This window comes from Anopheles stephensi, chromosome 2, assembly GCF_013141755.1.
Source record: "Anopheles stephensi strain Indian chromosome 2, UCI_ANSTEP_V1.0, whole genome shotgun sequence".
In the NCBI taxonomy this organism is placed as follows: domain Eukaryota; kingdom Metazoa; phylum Arthropoda; class Insecta; order Diptera; family Culicidae; genus Anopheles; species Anopheles stephensi.
Genome location: NC_050202.1, coordinates 25,747,951 through 25,770,982, shown reverse-complemented (window position 1 = coordinate 25,770,982; position 23,032 = coordinate 25,747,951). Strand labels below are relative to the sequence as shown.

Genomic DNA, 23,032 nt, shown 5'->3' with positions numbered 1-23,032 from the left:
TTGCTGAACCTTACACCTATCATAAAACCGAAACAAAAACCTTATTGGAGAATGCATCCAATAAGCTGTCCATAATCGTTAATCGACACCGAACTAATGATCGGTAAAATGTGTCACATATGGACGCACAGCACCAACACAACAACAAAAAAAGCCACTACTTCCGCATCGTAACACACAAGCACAACAGCTGCATAGGAAAAAAAAACAACGGAAGCTCATTTCATAGGACAGATTTAAAATTTAATTAAACCCTCTACAAGCTCCCGTGGTAGCATCATTGACGAGCCGTTTATTAATGTACTGCCCGGCTGTACCCATTAACGCTAGTGGACAGTTATTAATAATTTATGGACGTGTGAGGTAGCTGCGACCGATAGAAAGAGAGATAAAAATAGAACGCACTTTCCTAGAGTGCCAGCTTTTTAAAGATTAGTACCGGGAAACCATTTTTAATGCTAAATAAAATGTTTTAATGCTAAATGTAACTAAATAGGTACTGCGAACAAAACCCTACGGAAAATGATTAATAAATTAGAAAACAATTTTTGCAAACCCACGTAAGGAAGAAATGAATGGGAAATAAATTGCGAATACCCGCAAAAAGCAGCAGCAGCAACAGCACGGTACGGTAAAAACCCTTGGAAAGGAAATCTGAATTTTATTATCTTAATTTTACTAATGAATAAAATTTACATACACTCACCTGTGCGGCTCGTTCCGTTCACGAACGGTCGTTCTATAGCCATCTGGAGCGCCGTGATTTAGCTTGCCACCGGTCACAAGATGTTACGAAAGGACAGACGACCGAATATCGGTCTCCCTTGGTTGTAAATTTACATCATGATTGGATGGCCCCTTTAATCGGATCTGGCGAAAACATCTGCCTGCATCATGAAACTGATTCGGTCCACAGTCCAAAGAACAACAAGTTTCGTAGGCGCGTGAGGAAATTATTTTCGATTTTTTGTTTCATCATGAACGAACTGTCCGGGCAAGTTTAGCGAATTCTTCTTTCTTCTGTACCATAGTTTAACTTTATTACGATTAGAGAGGACAAAAAAAGGAAGTTATCAACGCATACATTCAAATCGGCCTGCAGCGTAACACGCATGTGGTAATTTAACTCGTGCAATTCTGCTTGCAAACGAATTGCGAAGGATGGCAAGTAGAAGCGGGGGTTTTCGTTGTTCTATAATCAGTGTGTTAATAAATTAGTGTCGAATAAAAACCAAAGAAAACCATCCTGTCTGATCTGCCTTCTGGGCCGCTCATTCATCGGGTAATCGATCGGGTAATTGTCTTGGCCTTCGCTTACGTTACATTTTGCTACACTGGATGTTTGTTTTACACATTAATGGAACAGATACGCTTACATGGTTTAAGTTTTTTTTTCCTCCAGCGCTACAGTTTCCATTTTCCCTGATAAATATGATAGGTACCTGTCTACCCGGTGGGCCGTGTACAGTATTCGGAACCGTTTTCTTTTTGCCACTCATTTTTTTCTTTTACACAATACACAGTCTAATTTATCATTTAATGTTGGGATGTAAAAATGAGGTTCGATAACACATAAATAATGCATCCTTAATAACAGTCAGAAGTCACAAGATCGTCGCTTCACAGGATCGTCGTCAGCACAACGAACTGTACCCGAATGTACAGATCGTGGCCAGAGTCCGATTAATAAATTCAAGGTCCCATATGGGAAACACAAAGACCCATACCCTGTGGAGAGAGCTAGACCACCACCAAATAATCCAAGATGTTATAACCAAGAGGAGTAGCCCGGTGGTAGAGACGATAACGACGCCGGTCTTCATACTTCAGGGCTGGGGTTCAAATCCCATGCGGTCCGTTTCCCAGTAGGTGAGGATTGACTGTCCAAGTTACAGCCAGAAATGACAGGCTAACCTAAGAGGTCGTTAGGCAAAGAAGAGAAAGAGAAATAAACCATAGGGCAGGAACCTTCTACCATCCAGGACCTTCCATGTGGTAATAGCGGTGGGATTCGAACCCACGCCATTTCTGAATGAAGAGTTTTTTTCCTCTACCCATTTTACCTAAGTCAAAAGTCACAAGCAGGTGTCAGCCTGCCGAAATCGACCGAGCTTTTTAATAATCCCTGGTCAGAGAAAGCCTACTTCGCTGGGTTTTATTAGGCGCTTTTATGGCCAAAAAAATGACGTGTGAAAAAATCTCCAATAATGCACAGTACTATCAATCCTCCAGGACGAGAGCTAAACTAATGCTTTAGCGAGGAGTCCCTTTTGGGGAGCGATTAGTACATCGCCGCGCTCACCTGTTATCGTTTGCTCAATGTTCTAAAGCAACCAGGAGCTAAAGGTATCAACAGATGATCACATATTCAACACTCATCAGCTGGAGAGTTTCGGGATGGCAGTGCCAACGTCAATGAAGGTGTTTCTTGGGGACATCGGGGACATCGAAATCCCGTCTGGTCGTGATATAAGTTTCGGGTTAAGAGTCCCTTGAAACCATCCCGAGAGACATGTTTGTTGGGGAAAGAGTAGGTTCTTCTTTTTCCTTAGCACTGCCACCTCAAAACGTCTCGGCCTGCCATTTTCTGGCTTTCTGTGACTTGATTTAAGTAAATTAGTCAGCCCTGCTACGGGGAAGCGGTCTGGATGGGATTTGGTCCGGAAGGAGTAGCTATCCCCGGTTATTTCGGTCAAATTGGGGAGAACTTGAGAGTGTATAGGTTCCTTCCCCTGTTTGGCTGCATATGCCCAACGGTTACTGCCGGAGCACTTGGTCAGTGTTCATTTCGTTGTGCATTTAAACATTAATGTGTAAAAAGTAATGCGTGTAAAAATGTTTGTTATGTAGACTTCCTCGATAGCTCGATAGCTGAAGAACAATAAATGTAAATGTAAACAGCCATTTTTTCGGCCCCATGCCACCGGATGCATTGGGCAGAAAAATGGCGTATTTTTTCCAATACACACACAATACAATATAAAACAATGCATTTTTACGCCAACGGACTTTGGTGGTGGCGATAAAATAATCGTGAAACACAATAGACCGCCATTCAAAAAAAACACACCATATCAGGAGGAAAAGGTCTATCCCGTGGCGAAGAGAGTGCGCAAACAATGCACAACTCAAAAAATCCAAACACAACACAGCCGGGAATTTATCGGGATGTAACTAGTAAATATTGGACGAACTATTGTTTTTTTCCACTTCTCATTGACTAAAAACGAGAGAAAGCGAATTTTCAATTGCTTTCACTGTATAAAAGGTACCCATTTTCCGGAGTTCCGGAGAGGGAAAAAATAACGTTAAACAATAAATTAATACATTTTTACAGCTTCCGGTGCTTGCATTAAATCATCCAAAGTATGAGAATTCAATTTAAAAAAAAATCATCTCCACTTTCGTACAGTTCCGAATAGAGCTGTACACGACCCACTCTTTTTGTAGCTGCTAGCTATATATTGCACCTATATCGATCGTCTTTTGCGCCATTTTTTTTTTTTTTTTTGTCAACCACATTCCTTATACAACTCTCCTATTGCGCACTCTCAGCCAAGAAGGTTCGATTTCAAAGTCGTGCTAATACACATTTCATACCGCTTAACCTACCGCCTATATAACCTTTGCAATGTGTTTCAGTACAAACCGACTCGTGCTAGTCTGCTGTGTCTGTCTATCTGTTTTGTCCATGGCCAAGGAATCGGTTTGCACCTTACCGTTTTATCTATGCTCATTTTGTTTTCTTCCATTCGCTTATACTATCTACATTATAGATATACATTCGTCTTCTAGTTTGCAAGAGATTTATAACATTCCTTCCCGTTCCTGTGCTCCAAGTCTCCATCTCAGGATCGCTTTCATTGTTTCACCCGGTGAGTGGTGAAGACCCAAAGATATCTACCCTGCTCTAATATCTACCTAAAGCTAACTTAAAAATGTGTGTGTGTCTGGTTGTTGTTTTTTTTTCTTCCTGTGAACAAAAGTTAGGTAAAACCTAGGGAATTTTTCATCTACACTCTAATTCTCACCATCATCAAGTCGCTCAAGTGTAACCATGTTGGTTTCTATGTCTTTTCTTTTGCTGGTTTTGTATCGTAATATTCGCCATGGTTTGGTGGCCATCCTACCTTAGGTGTAAAGTATATGAAAGGAAAGTATGTATGGGCGCACGCGCTCTAGTGCCACACGTGTGGCTTAATAATCCACAATATCACAGTCCGGTTAGTAACTTCATCTTGCTATGGGGCAGAAGGGGAGGTATCCTTTCCTCTAATAAATCGTGTCCATTGCTACATTTAATACAGGGTGAAGAGGGTGTGTGTGTGTGTGTGTGTGAGAGAGATAGCGTGCAAAAATGGTACTTAAAAGAAAACAAATGACAGCGACCCGACCAGCTATCGCAACATCCAACAGTGTTGCCGCCTACTGATCGCAGTAGGGTCAGTAAGCTGTTGACGACCGAATCATCGAAAGTGCTGACGAAGTACATCGATGTTGACGAGGAGACCCAATAAGGTTCAACCTCGACGTTCTCGGCCGATCAATCAGACCATCGATGTTCAACAAACAAGACGGATCGCCTCGGAAGGAGGAACGAGTAAAAGGGATTTAAATGTGGGGTAAATTTTAAGTTAAAAAAAAACCATGTTAAGTCAATATTACGGTCCAGCTCAGTCCATTCCAGCTCAGTTCAGCTGAGTTCGATCAGTTCCGTTTAGTCCATTAGTTTGAGTTAGTGTGTTTTTTCTCTAGTTATTAAACAATGAAACGCAGGACCTTTCACAAGGTAATTTTTAAAAGAAAAAGTTTAAAAAAGGGACAGTTAATGTGAGATCATCTAGGTAAAGATGCACACAGGAAGGAGAAACCCTGAAGAAGAAGCTGCTGGAAGTTTGGCATGTGCTAAGGTAATGTAAAACTTAAGTAAACCTTTCTTAGAATCCGCTGAAATAGAGCCGTACGTTGCAAATTTGTGGTCGCTCTGGAATCTCGTAGTTTACGAACCAAAAATGGCATTTTAAATGGAATACAATCTAACAAACGCTTAACATTTGCACATACCTCCACAGGTATTGGATGAGTCGTCTTTCGTCAAAACGTTCACCTGCAGTTGTATCCGCGCGCACGTTTTTTTTTGCTTAAACTAAACTTGTAAGGCCTTACAAAACTTAGTCTCAAGTCTTACAACGATAGTACAGATATTATTGCATTTTGCGAGAGAAATAGAGAGACAATAGTGGCGTTAGCTGAGTAGTTTGTAGTAAGTGTGTGACTGAAAGGTGTGCATGAATAAGACGAAAGTGTGCTTCGAGATATCGGCTTCAAAATGGCGGTCCTTCCCCAACATTTGGTTACTAGTGCTTGAGCCACTAATGCATTACTTAGCGAACAATTGGGCGAGCAGTAGCGCTGCCTTGGCATGTTTGTGTGTGTGTCTTGCTTAAAATCCTATCGTAACGTTGAGTAACTCGTTAGCTGAGCAGTGTTAGTGTGTCTGTAGGTGTCTTAAATTACAATATACAGTTGCTCTCGGTGAAAAACGGACACCTTAAAATTTCACAATCTGCTGAAGGTTTGCGTTTAATCCGATCTTCCGGGATTAAAGGTGAAAAATTGAAATTGGCATTCACAGCTTTTTGTGATTTTTTAGAAACAAGACATGAGCGATCAAGTACACGGCGCACTATAGATTGGAGCACATTCAAGGATTTCAGTAGTTTATCCTCTGTACTGTATAGAACTAATGATAAAAAATGGAATAAAAATATAAGATCCTGCACAGTGCATCAAACGAAACCCGAAACGAAAAGGAGACTAGCAAAATCGAGCATTCAGGAAAATGGCCGTGTAGCTGTAGCTTCAAAGTTTTGAAATCTTTTGTTCTGCACACTGTTGAAGAGCTTGACAAGCTTATACTCAGAATATCGCCATTTGCTACCATTACTGATTATATCAAACAATAACCTTCCCTTCTGTCGGGAGTTTTTCTTTTCGAGATATTCCATTTTACACGAGAGTAACTGTATGTATGTACGTTTAAAAAAAAAGGTACTATTTAACTGTGAGCAAGCTTAATCCCAATTCCCAGGCTCACTTGGGCACCTTAACCAGAGCAGTCGGTGACAGTACCTTGCGCTCTCTACCACATCCAGCGACGGAGCTACCATGCACCACCGTTCCTCGCACGGGACTAGACGGAGATAATGGGACTTTACGTGCCATTCCGGGTCCTTTCGTTGCACCTTGCAGGGAAAGCATTGGACCAATACATCCTTTGCCCTTCAACGCACCCACCGCCGGATGATGATCCTGCGCCAGAGTGTTATTTACCTTACGTGCCTCCAGCAGCCGGGCATTGAGGCGTCGAATGCTAGCAGGAGAAAGAATGCCATTGCTCCGACTACCATTACTAACACCACCAATAAGCGATCGGGCTCCGTTTGGCCCTGGTTGCGAAGGAGACTCAGGGCGTGAGTTGCTTCCACTGCTACCGACCGTTGGTGACAGTGTCGATGTGTACCTTTCCTTGGCGCCTGAGTTGGCCCGTATTTCGTTGTAATGCACCGTCATCCGTTCTACCGGTCGATACGTACGGCCCTTGGTTAACTTTAGCAAGCTGGCTGAATGCACACCCGCACCACCGGTACAACTGATCGGAGGTTTATCAGCGGAACGGATCATCTCATCAACACAAACGGCACTATCCGCTCTACTGGAGCTGCTCGACTTGCCAACAACACTGCTAGTGCGTTTCCCGGATGCTAACCGCGCCGTATGTCCCTTATGCACCCCATCCGCCGGTTCGTTTGGTTTAGATTTGTACGAGTGTACCATCGTTTGGACAGATGATCGAACAGTATTTGATTTCCCCGGCCGATCAACCGATGCGAGGTCATTTACTAGCGTGGTTGCTGTTCCACTTGTCCCACCGAACCCGGTTTGTGGTTCCGGATCCGATGTGGGAGATATTTTCTGTTTGGTAGAAAAGATCGAACGTTCCGATGAAGTAGTGCGCACGTGGACAGATACTTTACCACCCGGTTTCGATCCCACCGTTACACTGGATCGCTGCATCGATGCAGGAATGTCATTGCTTTGCTTTGAGCTGGATGGCACACCGGCAGTCGCGGAAGGTTCGGCAACACGGAACAGCCTCCGCGTATATTGGACGGCTTTTTGAGCGCTCGAGGAAATCGATTTTTCCTCCTTTTTGGCCGCCAGCACACTCACATCCAGCGGTGCACCTACTGATGGGCTGTTACTTTCCGGCAGAATCGAGGCCAGCGGCGAGATAGCTTTGAGCGAAGTGAAATTCTTTTTCGACTCCACCGGTTTCGATTCAGCGTCGAGCGCAATATTTTCTTTTTCACACTTTTTGCGTTCGCCCGGGGAAAACATTTCCTTCTCACGGTCCGTCGCAGGCTTATCAACTAGCGGCGCCTGACATAAAGGTTCGGCAGCTTTCGGTGGAATCGATTCACACGCATCACCGTCAACCCGATTGCCGTTTGCCTCCATGTAGTTCAAACTGGTATCGCAACTCGAATCAAAGTCCGAACAGTTCTCCAGATCGCGCACATTGTTCAGCGTCAGGTGCCCATTTTGGACGTGTATGATGAAACCTTTCTCACCGTAATGCTTCGTTTTCTGCTGCACCAACTGTCCATCCAGGAAGGGACTGTCAACCCGGGTGGCGTCTTTGTTACGCTCCAGACTGTCCTTTACCGAGGCAAGCACCTGCTCCGTGGAGGGTCGTTCTGTCACATTCGCAGCCGCAGCAACTGCACTGGCGTCTTTTGCAATCATTTCACTTGTCATGATTAAACTGATCGGTTCCGATGCACTCCCATCGTCCATCGCGTTGCTCATATCCGTCAGCCGGTCTGGACCTCCGATCCGTGCAGCTAGTAAACTGGAATCGAGTGACTTTCGTTGATTTTCGCGACTCAACATCATGCGCTGGCGCCGTTTCGCACGTATACTGTCCCGTATGCGATCCCCGTTGGCGGAGAAATCTTTCCCCAGGTGTGGTGACTTTGGTATATCGTTAAAATCCACTACAATGAAACCTGGCCCTGCTGCTGTTGCTACGGCAGCCGTTGCATCGGTTCCTGCTTCCGGCGGCACCACGGCAGCACCGGCACATGACACACGAACATTACTACTATCTACAGGCACATTACAAACACCGTCCACCACGTCTAGGCTCATCGTCGTCGTTTGTACATCGGTCATTCTATGCTGCCGTTCGGCATGATCGTCTTCCTGTCCCTCGCAAATGCGCTTTCGGCTAAGCGATGGCTTAAGGCTATAGCCACCGGCTGATGAGGGTGGTGGTGGTGGTGTGGACAGCCCATCCGGAGTGGTGCACAAACTTGATTCCGTACTCTGTAGCTCTTTAAAGTTTTCGATTTCATCGATTATTCTTACCGGAATGGGTCGCTGGAGGGCTACTACGGTTGCCATGGTTTCTAGCCAACCTTGCAGCACATGGAATGGAGGCCTGAAATGGAACGAAAGGAAAATCAAAATTAAATTTAAGTGCTTTTTGATATGAATCATCTAATTTAAAGCATCAGTAAACAAATAAGCAAATTTTCTAGCGTGGCGGCCACTTTACTAATGGCCTCTCTCTTCTCTCTTCTTGGCCTAACCACCTCTAAAGGTCATGCCTGCCATTCCCGGCTTACTAGACTTAAAGATACCACGTAGATGTATCGTCAGTCATCACTACGGGGGTACGATCCGGATGGAATTTGAACCCCGGTCCTGCCGTAACCTCAATCACACTCACCGCTTGTCCGGATTTAAATCACAGCACAGGAAGGCAATCTTGTAGAACGGTTCCGGACACTGGCCGCAAAACTTTTCCCGAAACACTTGCTCGTTCAGCCCAAAATCGGGCAACCGGGGCAGATAGTCCGGATCGGCCTGCACCCGTCCAATAATCTCGCACAGCATAATTCCAAACGAAAAAATATCCACCTTCTCGTCGTACTTGTTGCCGCGCATCATTTCCGGCGCCATCCAGTACGGATTGCCCACCACCGTGTACCGCTGTCGACGTGGCCGCCCCCGTCGTCCAATCGTCCCATTGCCGCTCGGTGGCGGTGGTGCAGTACACTTTTCATACGCAGTGGTACTTATTAGCGGTTGCTTGATAATCCGCGCCAGCCCGAAATCGGCCACAATCACCGTCCCATTCTCACGCACCAAACAGTTAAGCGAGTTCAGATCCCGATGGATAATGTTCATCGAGTGTAGGTAACTCATGCCGCACGAAATGTCCCGCGCAAACGATATTCGCTGCTCCCAGCTAAGCGGCTGGCCGGAATCGTGTATCAACTCCTTCAACGAACCGCCGGGTATGAACTCCGTCACGAGATGCAGCTTTTTGTCCTTGTACAGCACACCGATGAAGCGAAGCACGTTGTGATGCGACAGGGACCGCAGCACGGCGACCTCTTTGAGAAAATTCTTTTGCGCTTCCTCGTCGACCCGGTACAGCTCTTTTAGCACCATTACTTCCTGGGTAACGCGATGCGTCACTTTGAACACTTGTCCGAAGAACCCTTTGCCCAACAGTTCCCCTTGCACCAGATCGGAGGCACGAAAGATGCGTGCGGCTTTGGGTTCAACGCGAAACGATTTAGTGCGTGACAGGTCGTAAAATTCGCCACCGGTTGCCATGGTGCGATGTTCGTCTAGCAACCGGGACATGCTTGAGCTGCGTTCCTTCTCCTTTAAACTGTTGGTAGCTACAAAGAAGAAAACGGCGTATAAACGGAAAGTCTCTTTCTTGTTGGACCATGCCAATTCTTACCAGTATTGCAATTGACATCCTTCAAACGTTTCTGCAACTTTCGCGACGATCCACTCATGTAGCCCTCGTCCTTCTTTTTGAAAATGCGTTCCAGCTTGCTGGGCGATAGGCTTCGCGTACCTTCATCGTCCTCATTATTGTTGGCAGCGTCTGAGGCACCTTTCGATACACCACCGTACGATGCTGATAGTATTCCTTCGCCACCCTTAACATCGGCCATCGACTGCTCGATAATGTCCGGATCGTGTTCCACCGTTAGCTGGAGCGCTTTGCCCGTCGACGCTTCGATGAGATTTTGCAAGCTTTCCAGCGGCACGTCACGGACGGGTGTGCCGTTCACTTCCAGCACCTTATCGCCGACCCGGAGTGGCATTAGATCGGGATTGAGCGTTACTCTATGGCAATAACCGAAAAATGGGATTAATTGCTATTGAACGTTGGAACATTATTCAGCGAAACACCGGATTAATTTAAAAAAAAAACCCTCTGTACTACTGATAAACTCGTTGAACTCATTTTCATTTTAATTACCTAAAGTGAAGTAAACCACAGCAAGAATCCAACGCGGTGTTAATACAAGAGAATATGTACTTTCCTATCTGGCCGTACGCCGTACAGAATACCCTAGCAGAAATTAATATCCCACGCGAAGAAAGCAGCACCAAACGACACACGGACACGGATTTTTGGTTAGTAAAGAGCGTCTTCTCCGTAAGCATTCTCCGGACACGGTGACACAGAGTGTCCATCCGCGCCAAACAAATTACTTACTCTGATATCCTAACGCTCTTGCATCCATTCGCAACACCCTTCCCGGTCGCACCGAACAGTTTCTCGTCCGTTGCCAGCCGAATACGATCCGATCGATTGCCGCTCCAGGGTATCTCAACCAGCCGGATGGAATGCGGTAGTTTCTTCTGTCTTTCCTTCGAAGGTGACACTATTGCTTCATTGTGATTCACTTCCAGCGTTTTCTGCTGATGTTTGTAACACACCCCACTGTGTAAGAGATAGAGAAAAGAATGCGTCCACATTAGAGCTATCAAACTGAGGATCAGCTTCCAGCCGGACGAGCAGCAACACTACATACCAGTACAGCTTCGAGCGTTCCAGCAACGCGTACGATTCCCTATCGCCGATGAAAACTTTACACAATTCGCAGCGAAAGCATTCCGGATGAAACTTGTGATCACCGGCAAACATCGCAGGTCCGGAGATAAACTGAAACGCGAGAGATAGAAGAAAAAATACCCCATGAGCGTTATTTATCAATGATAAGCACACTAGCGGTCCTCATGCGGCGGTTAGTATTACCTGCGAACACTGCTGGCAGCAGTCACCAAACTTTGACCAATGATCATCCCGGCAGAACAGTAGACCATCCTTCTCGAAATACCAACTCGACAGTCGTGCATCGCAAACCGAACACCTAGTGCAGAAAGGGAAACAGGAATTAAACAAGGTACACAGACACACACACATACAACAAACCAACAAGGGTTCATTTAAAATGGTAAATTTAATTAGCGTACTATAAACGAATTAAATCCTCCTCGCCTCATCCATCGGCCGATCGCGGTTGGAAGGACTTTGATACCGATTTTCGAAGGCACGTGGTAACGTTCGTGGGCACGTTTTGCGCCTTTGGGCACTTCCTTTCGAACGTTGAAACCAACACCACGATCATCCTCCAAGGCGCAGGAAGAAAAAAACAGCAATACAGTCGGTGAAATAAGTATAGTACAGGCAGGGTTTTTGTTGGTTGATCTTTTAGGAATTTATACAATGGTTATGCTAATATCAGATTTGCAAGTTCTTTTCAGAATCTGTTACATTGTAGATCAAAAATCGTTTGATTAAAACCTCATCGGGAGTACCTGCTCGAGCAGAAAATTCGAACATTCGTCGGTAAACGTTTTAAAAAAAATCTGCTATTTAAAAAATACCTGATTCTTTTTTTTCTATTCATAAACGGCCTGTTCTTGTTGTTGTGAAAATGCAACCTTAGGTATCAGTAATTACATACCGTCCACTATGAACCGACTTGTATCATTTCGATGTAAATCTTTCGATTTAAAAAACTTTTTGGCTAAGGCTGTTTTAGGAAGGTTAAATTGTAAAAAGCTTTTGTAATATTAAATTATACAAGTAATAAATATTTGTAAAAAATTGAAATAAAGTAAAAAAGAGGGAAAAAGATACCCCTTTGCGTAGCTCAGTTGCGAAAAGCGAGTTGAGGTGAGAGAGAGAGAGAGAGATGTTAATCTTTTATGCAAATCGTGCTATTATTATTCTGTCGAAGAAATAAACAGCTGGGCTTGTCAAAAATATAAAATTTCATATGCTCTCGCCTCATTGTTTCTTTGACGAATTTTCATTAGTCCTTGCTGTCCACTTTATGGGACATCGCAAAGTATCATGCACCATCGTTGGACTTACTTCCAAAAATATTGTAGAAGAACCACGCTGGTACTATACTTATTACGCTCACTGTACGTTTCCACAAAGTCGCCGTCGAATCACCCAACCTCTCGGTGGCTTCCCTATCCCGCTACGGTTAGCACTGTGCCATTAGGTGTGTTTTTATCAATCATGCTTACCTAAAGCATTCCGCGTGCCACAGCTGACCAACGGCTGCCACATGTCGTTCCGGTTCTATCGCGTTATAGCAGCTAGCACATGCAGTAGTGCCTGATTTCCCTACGAGGTAGACAAAAAAAAAGAACAGCGGTAAAACAACCCGATTATGATAACAATTTAAATCATGTGCTGTCCTTCTACAGTAACATTGCACCCCTCAGCGTCCGTACAGTCCGTATGGGGGTGTGTTGTGTTTAGAAGACAGAAAATCCGGTGGCCCTTGTCGCGGACGTCGATGATTGCTTGATTAACCTTCTAACCCCTTTTCATGAGGACGGCTTGCTACTTTGCGCATAGATACGGAGAGAAGCCTACTTTGGGGGTAGCAAATTAGCCTCATTCAGTTGCACATAGCCAATGCACATAGTTACGTTACACGCATCAACCGGCCAACAGCAGCAGTTTCTTTTCTTTTTTCCTCTTCTTGAGCAGCAGTCGTTCATTGGGCTAATGTTTTCATTTGGATTTGGCATGCGTTCAAATCGCTTTCACTATTCAGCTGGGGTTGCCACCCGTTCTTATTTCGTTCTGCTTGGTGGCACGAGGTACGAACAACGCGCACACATGCACAAATGCTTCGTTTTACTTTGCTGTTTAGCGCATTGCTTCAATTCTATTTTCTAAATGCAACATATCGATCCCAGGCAGCCAGCGCACAAGCAACACAAGAAGAAGCAATCTATTCCTTCTTTCTTCCCCTTAATGAATGAAATGTCAAGGTCAGGTGCAGTGCTTATTTTGGTTGTGCGGCACCAGTTGTTTACTTTTCGCTCTATTTTGTTCACATTCTTATCAAAACGGGAGTTCTTCAACCGGCGGGAACATACGTCCATCATGTGCGCTGTGACACATTCAGCGCTGCCGGGAAGCGCTGAACAGTTTTAAATGAGATCCATCCATAATATTATGTGATCCTTTCGGTACGTGCGAAGGGTACGGTTTCCGCTTGATAAGTCACTTATTTTGTTGTGGTTTCTTTTGCTAGCTGTACTGTTGCCGTTACATTCCTTGCTATGCCGCACACACACACACGCAGTTACATTAGTCGATAATGGTCATCGCGGTGACGGTGACAACATTATCCAAAGAGCCCAACAAATAAGCGTCGCATGAGTCACGCGTCGTAGCCGACCCGCGTATCGTAAACATTGCAGGCATAGCGGTCGACCTTTTGGAAACAAACACACACGCACACAAGCGTAGGTCTGGCTCGCTTGCTCGTACGCAACGCACATTTCTACGCAATATTACCAAACAGCATGTCAACGCGTACGTGTGCGAATGAAAGGGGAAACGAAGGCCGAGAAGAATGTTTTCCGTTCTAGCATTATTTCGCATTAGCTGTTTGTTGTTTTGGAAGCAATATTAACTACAACTCCCATTTCGGTGCCGCTTTTATGTAATTACAATCCACTATGTTGCATTTCAGCCACTTTAAACACGCACGCATAGATTGCAGTATCAACAACAGCAGGAAGCGAGAAAGAGCCATCCAATACAACAACAAAAACTACACAACCATTCACACACCCACGCACCCAACACCCCATCAACTGGCAGTGGGGGGTGTTGGGTGAAGCGCTTCAGATGTGAATTTGTCACTAAATAGCGCAACATACAGCCCACCCCGAAACATGATTGCAGCGCACATGCATCGAACCAACCGACAATTACATTCACCGCACATAATTCACCCAAACACACGCACCTTTTGCCCCGTTTTCGCCCATCGTTGCATTTTTTTCCTTCACGATTCCGCTGCGCTTCACCGTTCTCTTCACCCCGCCCCGCACGCGGTGTGTTCTTCCTTGAGCGGAATTCTTCACAGAAACAACAATATCGCGGCGAACTCTGTGCTTCTTTATCTATCCGTACACTGTACGGGACACATGGCGGCTTGGCGTGAGCATGTTCTTCTAGCACTCGCTTACTGTTTCGCGGAAATTTGAGCAAATTTTCCCTGCCACACACCGAACGCAGCAGGAGCTTTTCCTTTTCATTTCGGTTTTGAACTCTTTTTTTCTGTGTTTGGCATTTTGTTGACATTGAATTGGACCGCGGTTCTGTAGTAACCTTGTTTGTGAGGGGGGATTTGGATTTTGACAGCTGGCTGCGTACTGGGAAATTCGCAAAAAGGGATATTTCACTTGAATTGATCGGTGGATTTGAAAGAAGCGCGAGTTTTTGTCCGATTTTTGATTGAAATAATGTTACTTTAAAAACAGCTACTCGTAATATAAATTTATTAACATCAAATTACAAGAAAATTCCTTTTTTTTAATTTTGTCCGTTCGTTGTTGACATCCAAATTTCCCTTTTTAACACACACACACACATTCTCCACTTGTGACAGCTGACAGGTAACGAAGGGAACAAAAAAAACAAACACAAACCCCGTAAACGCATCACGTACCTTTTCTTTTCGCATTGTAATAAAATTCGTAGACACCAGAGCATTTCCCGCTGGTAAATGCAGCTATTTTAGGGTAGTGTTTTTTGAGTATCGTTTCGTTTCGCAGCAATACTGGCGCACCGCTAGCAGGGTGAAATCGTGTCGCGGGTTCCAAACCCATTCGCTCCAATCCCCCGCCACGGACAAGAAGGAAGTGCATTATTCAATCGAGCAAAGCGACCGACCTTTGTATCGGTTCTGCGGTTCTGCCGAGTGACCCATATTAAAAGCGCCATGAGTGTGGTGGGCAAGAAGCTCAGCTCATCGATTACGGGGGCCGATGCGGAAGGTCCCTCGCCAACGAGCCCGACGGTGGCCGGAACCGGAGGCTCCACGACGGTGCCCACCAGCACAATCACACCCGATTACGTGCTGCAGCTGAACAAAATTACCGACGACTACCTCTGCACACCGGACGCGAACATCTACGAGATCGACTTTACGCGGTTCAAAATCCGAGACCTGGAGTCCGGTGCGGTGCTGTTCGAAATAGCGAAACCATCGTTAAGTGATATTACTACACACACGGGTGGAGGAGGAGAGGCGAAGGGTAAGGAACCGGTTGCTGGCACGACCAATGATGAACCTACCGGAGCACCATCCGCCACCACAACCACCACGACCACCGGTACCGAGGACGCGGAGGAAACATTCGAACCGAATGCGGGACGCTACGTGCGGTACCAATTTACGCCGCAATTCCTAAAACTTAAAACCGTCGGTGCTACGTAAGTGTTATTCTTGTTCCCGCCGTGAAGTTACCTTTCCCTCACAGCATTATCTTTCATCCCTGCTCGTTTGGTTTTTGCTTCTAATTTCATGCCACATCTGGACTGCGTGCGTGTGGTGCAGTGTCGAGTTTACCGTTGGCAGCAAGGGTGTGAAAAACTTTCGCATGATCGAGCGACACTTCTTTAAGGATCGGTTGCTGAAAACGTTCGACTTCGAGTTCGGATACTGTATTCCCTTTTCTAAAAATACGTGCGAACACATCTACGAGTTTCCCACTATCCCACCGGATTTAAGTGAGTATAGTGAGATGCAGCACCTGCCGTGTGTGCAATGTGCAGCAAAGAATGTGGTGCAGAAATGTGATCTTAGACACCGTTGAAAAACTGGCTCGGTGCAATGCCTGGCTCGGTTATTTTTTGCTGCCATTTGTACAAAGAAATTTCAAAACTATATGATGAGAAGGAGGAACGCATTGATGGAGGTTCTAATTTTAATTTTCTTCTCTGTTTCGTTCCCACCAACAAAAAAAAAAAACAACACACAGTGAACGAAATGATTCAGCACCCGTTCGAAACGCGCTCGGATAGTTTTTACTTCGTCGACGGTTGCCTGGTAATGCACAACAAGGCCGACTACGCATACAACGGTGGCCTGTGAACCCCCGGGTATCCTTAGTAACCGAGAAGCGGAAGAGCTAATCAGCTAAGCCGGTGGTTTTGTGTTTGAATGTTTGGTCATCATTTTCGTCGAGATTTGCTCGATCTACATACGCAACACTAACTAGTCAATCCTCCGCGCGCGCGTGTGTGTGTGTGAATTTGTGTACGTTTATTTATGTGTGTATGTGTTTGTGTGTGCGCGTAAGTGTACGCGGTGTGTGCCGGTAATGGATTTCCTTTGCACCACACGCCACCCCTCGCAGCAGCAGAAAGCGGTGGCCAGATCTACGTCAACGTGACATCCCCCCCACACATTGGGAGGTCCGCGTGGGGGAGTTCTGCAATAAATTGACCAAAGAAACGAGAAGCGATGAAACCGGGACCGGATGGCTGCGGAAAGGAAGGGAGTTTAAATTGTAAACAAACATCCGTCGCCGCTCGGAACTGTGTGCAACTGTACACAAGAACAAAACGAAAATACGAAACCGAAGAGCAAAAAAAAGAAAGAAACAAAACAGGTATGTTAAATATAATTATTCTATAAAGAGAAGATGAAACACAGAAGGCGAAACAAAAAATCATACACAAGCACACGAAAACAATTTACCACAACAACCCACAAGCGAAACTCATGAAAGACATTTTGAAAACGATCTACTCGAATCTACTTCTAGCACGGTACACTTAGAGCAAAAAACCAAAAAAAAAAGAAAATCGGAAAAGAAACGATTATTGTGTTAAATACGATTAGATGAGCGACGGAGTGAACCTCCCCGAAAGGAACAGCTGCTAGTTTTGCTTAGGGAGTTAAGGGAATTAGGGATGTGTGTTTTGATAAGCTTAAACTCCCATAGGCACAGAACATCATACACAAGCACTCACACAGATAGTATGTACCGTCTAATCACCTTTCTTGCCTTAATTATCCGTTTGTTACCGGGAGGGACTGGGCGCGATAAGCTGCTGCTTAAACTGCAATTGCGAAACACGGTACCGGCTTGCGGGAAGAATTGTACGTTAAAAATAGACCGACACAGATTGCGAGCGCAAATCCCGAGCAGAACCATCATCATCATCATCATCATGACGAATGCTGATGATCAAGCGAGATCGGAACGGAATTTCATTTGCGGCATCATGTGTGAAAAAAACGCATTTTTATACCAAGATTGATCAGGGTGAGACAGATAGTCAATAGGAGACACATTTATGTCGTCATCGACCGAAGCCGTTCTTTTGCCTTTACTTAATGCCATTTAAGGGATTTAAATGTTTTAATATTTTAACAAAAAGGTTAGGTTTGTTTGACCCTCTTGTTTTCGCCCTTGCAGACCACAAAAGCAAATGCACTCGATGCACTACTGGTTCATGCAATGCATTGATTTAGGAAGCTAGGAATAGGAACCCAAGGATCTGCTTAATGTCGTTGTCCTCCCGAACGAAGCGAAACCGTTATTGCGCCGCGGACACAACAACACACGCGACTTTACACCCCTTAACCAACCTTTGTCCTTTGACCGCTACGCGTAACCGCTCCGTTTTCTAGCATTATTCACTCACAAAGAAAAAAACGGGGATTAGGAAAAAATCGAATCATTTCACTTTCGCACCCAACACCAGCCACCCCATTTGGTTTGGGGGAGTGTGACAAATAATAAGGGGGTGGTTATACCTTCCCCCCCCCCCCAAAAAAAAACAGTATATTGGCGGGGTTTTGTTTTTGCGGGTGCCCATTACGCTACACACCCCGGGGTGTTATTCGCGTGACCACACAGCGGTAGTATTGGTCGTTGAATTTCAATACGTAATGGGGCTGGCTCTTGTTTTCCCTCCCGCTTTTTTTTTTGTAATACCTTTGCATGAAACCATGAGGTGTCCATGTCACGAAACTAGTGCTTTTAACCTTACATTCGATCGATCGATTGGAGTTGTCAGAAAAACAGGTGGTGTTGGTCCGTGTGTGTGTGTATAATGCGAAAAGATCAGTTGGTGTTTTTTTTTTTTTGTTTTTTTGGTACTTTGGATCAGAGTTCGGGAAAAATGTAAAACTTTCTTTTCTAAAGCATCTAGGCAAAGATAGGATAATGATTTTTTGGTTTCTAGAATATTTAAAACAAAAGCTTTTACTGCAAAGCAAACCAACCTCACACAACTACCAATAGAAGAACTAATAAACAAAACCACAGCAAATCACAAAGAGTAAACAATAAGAAGACAAAACACACAACTAATAGCAATCGTTATGATAAAGAGAGAGAGAAAGAGATGTAGTAAGAATATACTATATAGTACACGACACAATAGCAAAAACAATGGCACCGAGAAACCCAAGTTTTCAAACCTCACCGCATGCCGTGAAACATGAGATGGGGAAAAAAAACTATAGCTATACACAGACACAAACACACGACCCTATAGATGTGGTAATGCTTCGATGTTAAGCCCTTTAACCATTTAGCATTCGTCGGTCGTCGGCTTCGTTTGAGACGGAGGAACAAAAGAACTGAGTTTTAGGGAGCCTTGTTCTACTACGAATTAGACACAACAAAAAAATAACAAAAGAAAAAACCAAATCGAGCATGAACGTAGTAGCCATCGGTTAGTAGTTAGTAGGCAAACATTGCAAACGCAGCCATCTTAGATTGCGATCGAAAGGAGGGTGAACTAATGCTGTTACTACTATCAACATCACCACTACTAACATATGCTAGTCATGGGACTTTAATTCGGCTAGGTGTTTAAATACTAGGTGTTCTACCCGTAAGCCATAGGAAAACAAAACCAACGCTAGCGCAAACAAAGGTCGGTCGGAACTACTAAGCAAAGAGGCCATTTTTAATCTGAGCTCGGTTTTTAGTGAAGTAAAGTGGTTTTTTGGCTTTAAACAGGTTGAGAGGAGGAGTTTCTTCTTTCGAGGTTATGAGTTGGTCGTAATTAGACACCGAGGCAAGGTAGCTCACTTTTTAAAAGAGTGAGCGCGTAGTGTCTTATTTTGTTTGACAGCTCTCTCTCTCTCTCCCTCACTTTCTCCGGATTAGTATCTTCTGGGTAGTAGACAACAGTCAAATTTTTTGGTTCAAAAAATGAATTTTTGAATGAAAGTCAATCGTAACGAATCGTTTTGCAGGATTTAAGTCCGGAGGGTAACAAGACACGATAAGGGCCTTTTATTTAACCCTTTTAACGGCAAGCTCTTAATAGACGAAGTTCTTTCGGTTAAAGAAGCCCTACTGATCACAAAGCCCCTTGGGCGTCGAAACCTCTTGAAATTTCCCACTGTTAAACCCGCTACTGGGGGCGGTCCGGTGTCCGAGGTGATAACGGCGCCTGTCTTCACACGGCAGGACCGGGGTTCGAATCCATACCGCCTCTCCGTACGCAGAGCTGACTACCAGACTACGGGACTACTTGCTAAGTCCCAGAAAGCCTGATATGATAGGCCGAGACCTCTCAAGGTTATAGTGCCAGGGAAGAGGAAGATATAGTCAACAGTTAGAAATTTTGGTTGAAAAAATGGAGTTTCGAATCAATCCTCCCGAAATTTGATCCGATCCAGTGCTTTAGTCGATACACGTATAAATCCTTTTGCTGGATTTACTAGAAGTGTTGTGCCTAGAAACTTTTCGGTCTCCTGGACAAAAAGATACGATAAAGGACCTTTGAGCGATTTAATCCCTTTGACGCCAAGCTCTTTTAATAGGCAAAGTTCATTTGGTGAAGTCTCTTGAGCGTCGAAGCCTCCGTCAATCTCTCACTGTAAAACCCGCCACTTTCGATGACTGATTTTGAGGTTATTTGAGGTCTTTGTTGACTATTAAAAGAACGGTGCTCGTTATCAAAACGATTGACTGCAGTCCGGGCAAACGTCAACAGCAATTACTAAGCGTCCAGCGCATTCGAAGAGCTGTCAAACAATTAGTAAAATACATCCCTGCATCTATCGTTAGCATTTGATAGTATTCGTAAAATCGTTTCATCGAGACAGAAACCTACCACCAAGGGGGTAGAAAACAAGCAAGACTTGTTTGAGATAAGCTCTCGCGAGCGAGTCTTGAGCTGCTTTTATGGATGCTGAGTTATTAGTGTTTACAGCACTTTAATCCAGTAAGCCGTCGTAAACTACCCGCCCGGAATGTTTTGCTAGTCGCGTCTGTTGGTCCAACCTCCTCCTAGTCATTATGTTTAAGTCTCTACTTATGGAAATGGAAACCTCCCCGTTGTCTTGTGTGTGTGTGTGTGTTTGTGAGTTAGTTTGTTAGTTTGTACAGAAGCAAGCAGGCAACGTTTGCGAACAAAGGTTTTAAAGCTGAGCTACGTTGACGATTGTCTTTTGACACGTTTGTTCTTCGTCCAAAGGGACGAAGGGTTTTTGTTTTTTTATTTTTAAATTCCCCTGATTGTACACGAGGATCAATTACGATCGGACGATCTTTATAATAAAGCACTGAACGGTGGTGGTGTGAGGTTTTAAATGTGAGATAAAATCCAAACGAAATTTGACGGAGAGCAAAATGGTAGGAACGATTTAGTAATAGCATAATGTACTAGCGTTAGTCCACCAGGACCAGGGGTCCTTAATACGCCGCCCATTTAACCATTGTACGGTGCGTACTTTGAGCGAACAAAAACCCAGCGTTACCCAGCGTGCAGAAAACCCGATTTAATAGCGCGATCTTAAACACAGCAAAACAAACTAATACAAGAAAAACAAACAGCAAGAAATAAATTCTAGAATATCGAAAGTATAGAGATAATAAATAATTGTGGTAAAAACAGAAGCAAAACGTGAAACGAAAAATCATCCAGGCAAAAACAATAAAAAGATGTGAATGAAACACACATTATTAGGCGGAGGTGTTGAGGTGAAATTGAGGTAAAGGAGCTAAATGCAGAATGAATAGTAAATGAGAATTAGAAAAGCAACAAAAAACCAAAAACAGTTAAATTATTTCCAAAAAAAGTATTTCTATTTGCAAAGCTCTTCTTAAGCAGATTTAAAACGTAATTAAAATATTGCGAAGCAATGACGAAAAAACAAACGACGAAACGTTTGCGGCTGGCTCCATATCTAATAAAGTTAAACTAATTCAATTTAAAGAGAAATAAAACACCGACACGTAAAAGGGGAAAAGTAAAGAAGTAAAAGGGAAAATCGAACAAAAACGGTTGCAAGCGGTAGAGACGAACGTGAATCTAAGTGGTGCAAAACGAAATTACTAGTCAAAACCAAAAAGCAGAAACAAACCAAAACTTTGGCTCTGAATTTTTACCTTTAAAGAGCAAGGTACTATTAAACTTTTAAAATTCCTAGCTCTACAAATGCAGAACCAAACACCTAAAAGGGACGGAAAGCGAACAACACGGCTTCACGCGAAATCTTTCTACTTCCGACACTTGCAGCGTGAAGTCACTCTGCTGCTGTTAATGATTCGGCCGAATCATACCTCCTTCGCGAAGGAAGGTACATTTGAGTTTATTCTGCCCTCTGTTGTAAGTTTATCTGTGTTTACCCCCAAAACAACCCTATGTTGCTATACTTTCGTTGTTTAATTTGTGCTTTCGATTCGAGGCACCCCTCAGTATCTCAAGTACGATAAAATAGATAACACATTGTTCGGTGTAACTGTCTATCTCTCTGTAAAGAACATCCGAAAGAATGGCTTTACAAATGGGATTATAGTCTTCGGTAGAAGTCCTTGAAGCTGCTCACAATGTGGCATCTATCACGCCTCTTCTATCCATATGGGCTGCTTAAAAAGGTTTTACGGGCTGGGTCCTCTGGTAGCATCTCACAACACGCGTTGCCATAGTGACCACCCGAAGCATCCATAGTTTTGAACTAACTCGTATGTGTGGAAAGACAATGGAGAAGCCGCTTCAATGACGAGCCATCGTACAGCGAATTAGACTTGCCAGGCTCCGGTGGGCTCATGAGAATGACACCGGACGACCCAGCCCGTACAGTCCTTTTAGATCGCCCACTAGGACAGAGAACGCGTGGTAGGCCCAAACTGAGATGGAGTGATGGGGTTGATGACGGGCTGGTCATATCATGAGAATGACACCGGACGACCCAGCCCCTACAGTCCTTTTAAGCCATCCACGCGGACAGAGAACGACGCATGATTGGCCCAAACTGAGATAAAGTGATGGCGTCCACCAGAACGACCGGGGAAATCGATTGTCAGACGAAGGCGCTGCACCGTAAGCGGTATCGAGCATTGGTGCAGCAGACGAAGTAAGTAAGTATGCTGGGACAAAAATCGTCTCAAGCAAGACTAGTGTTGTGTCAGGTTTTGGACAAAGTCCATGTCTCTGAGAAGGATGCAAGGCTTCTGTTTGTTTTGTATTATCCATTTTTGATACGATAAGATGCTACATCTATCCTGAAGTTTACTGTCTTCAACTGAAGATGGTCTGTCTCCTTCTGCTACGATTCTTGCTGTCCCCGACCGATCTTCCTGGAACTAAATCGATTATTGTCCCCTTATTCTCTTCGATGCCTATTTTTTTCAGGACGTTCAGGTTTGAGATTACACTCTTCTCTTCTCTAGTTCTCCAATATCTGCCATTTTGTCAGGTTTGTCTTCCGCTGTTCGCAAGTTCCTTATCTCTCAACGTATTGTAACCGATGGTGAAACAACGATTTGGAGGACTTTAATTTTAATTTCACAGAGTAATTGCATCCGCTGATTGAATTAATACAACTTTTTCTATAACATA

At 44.3% G+C, this 23,032-nt stretch overlaps 2 protein-coding genes across 3 annotated transcripts; one reads left to right on the top strand and one right to left on the bottom strand.

Moving 5' to 3' along the window:
• Positions 1–1,021: 1,021 nt before the first annotated feature.
• Positions 1,022–14,273, bottom strand: LOC118505934 (LIM domain kinase 1). 2 transcript variants are annotated; one of them, XM_036042440.1, is made up of 9 exons: positions 14,175–14,273; positions 12,427–12,526; positions 11,141–11,255; positions 10,917–11,047; positions 10,598–10,825; positions 10,358–10,450; positions 9,827–10,221; positions 8,798–9,761; positions 1,022–8,506 (listed from the first exon to the last, which is right to left on the bottom strand). In XM_036042440.1, exons 1-9 carry the CDS (start codon positions 14,194–14,196, stop codon positions 6,094–6,096), a joined length of 4,461 nt encoding a protein of 1,486 aa, XP_035898333.1. In that variant the 5' UTR covers positions 14,197–14,273; the 3' UTR covers positions 1,022–6,093. The 2 variants fall into 2 exon arrangements, with proteins under 2 accessions (XP_035898333.1, XP_035898334.1); XM_036042441.1 differs by lacking the exon at positions 10,358–10,450.
• A 549-nt stretch (positions 14,274–14,822) lies between these two features.
• On the top strand, positions 14,823–21,932 carry LOC118505931 (protein unc-119 homolog). Its single transcript, XM_036042437.1, has 3 exons — positions 14,823–15,646; positions 15,771–15,943; positions 16,195–21,932. Exons 1-3 carry the CDS (start codon positions 15,153–15,155, stop codon positions 16,305–16,307), a joined length of 780 nt encoding a protein of 259 aa, XP_035898330.1. The 5' UTR covers positions 14,823–15,152; the 3' UTR covers positions 16,308–21,932.
• The last annotated feature ends 1,100 nt before the right edge of the window (positions 21,933–23,032 follow it).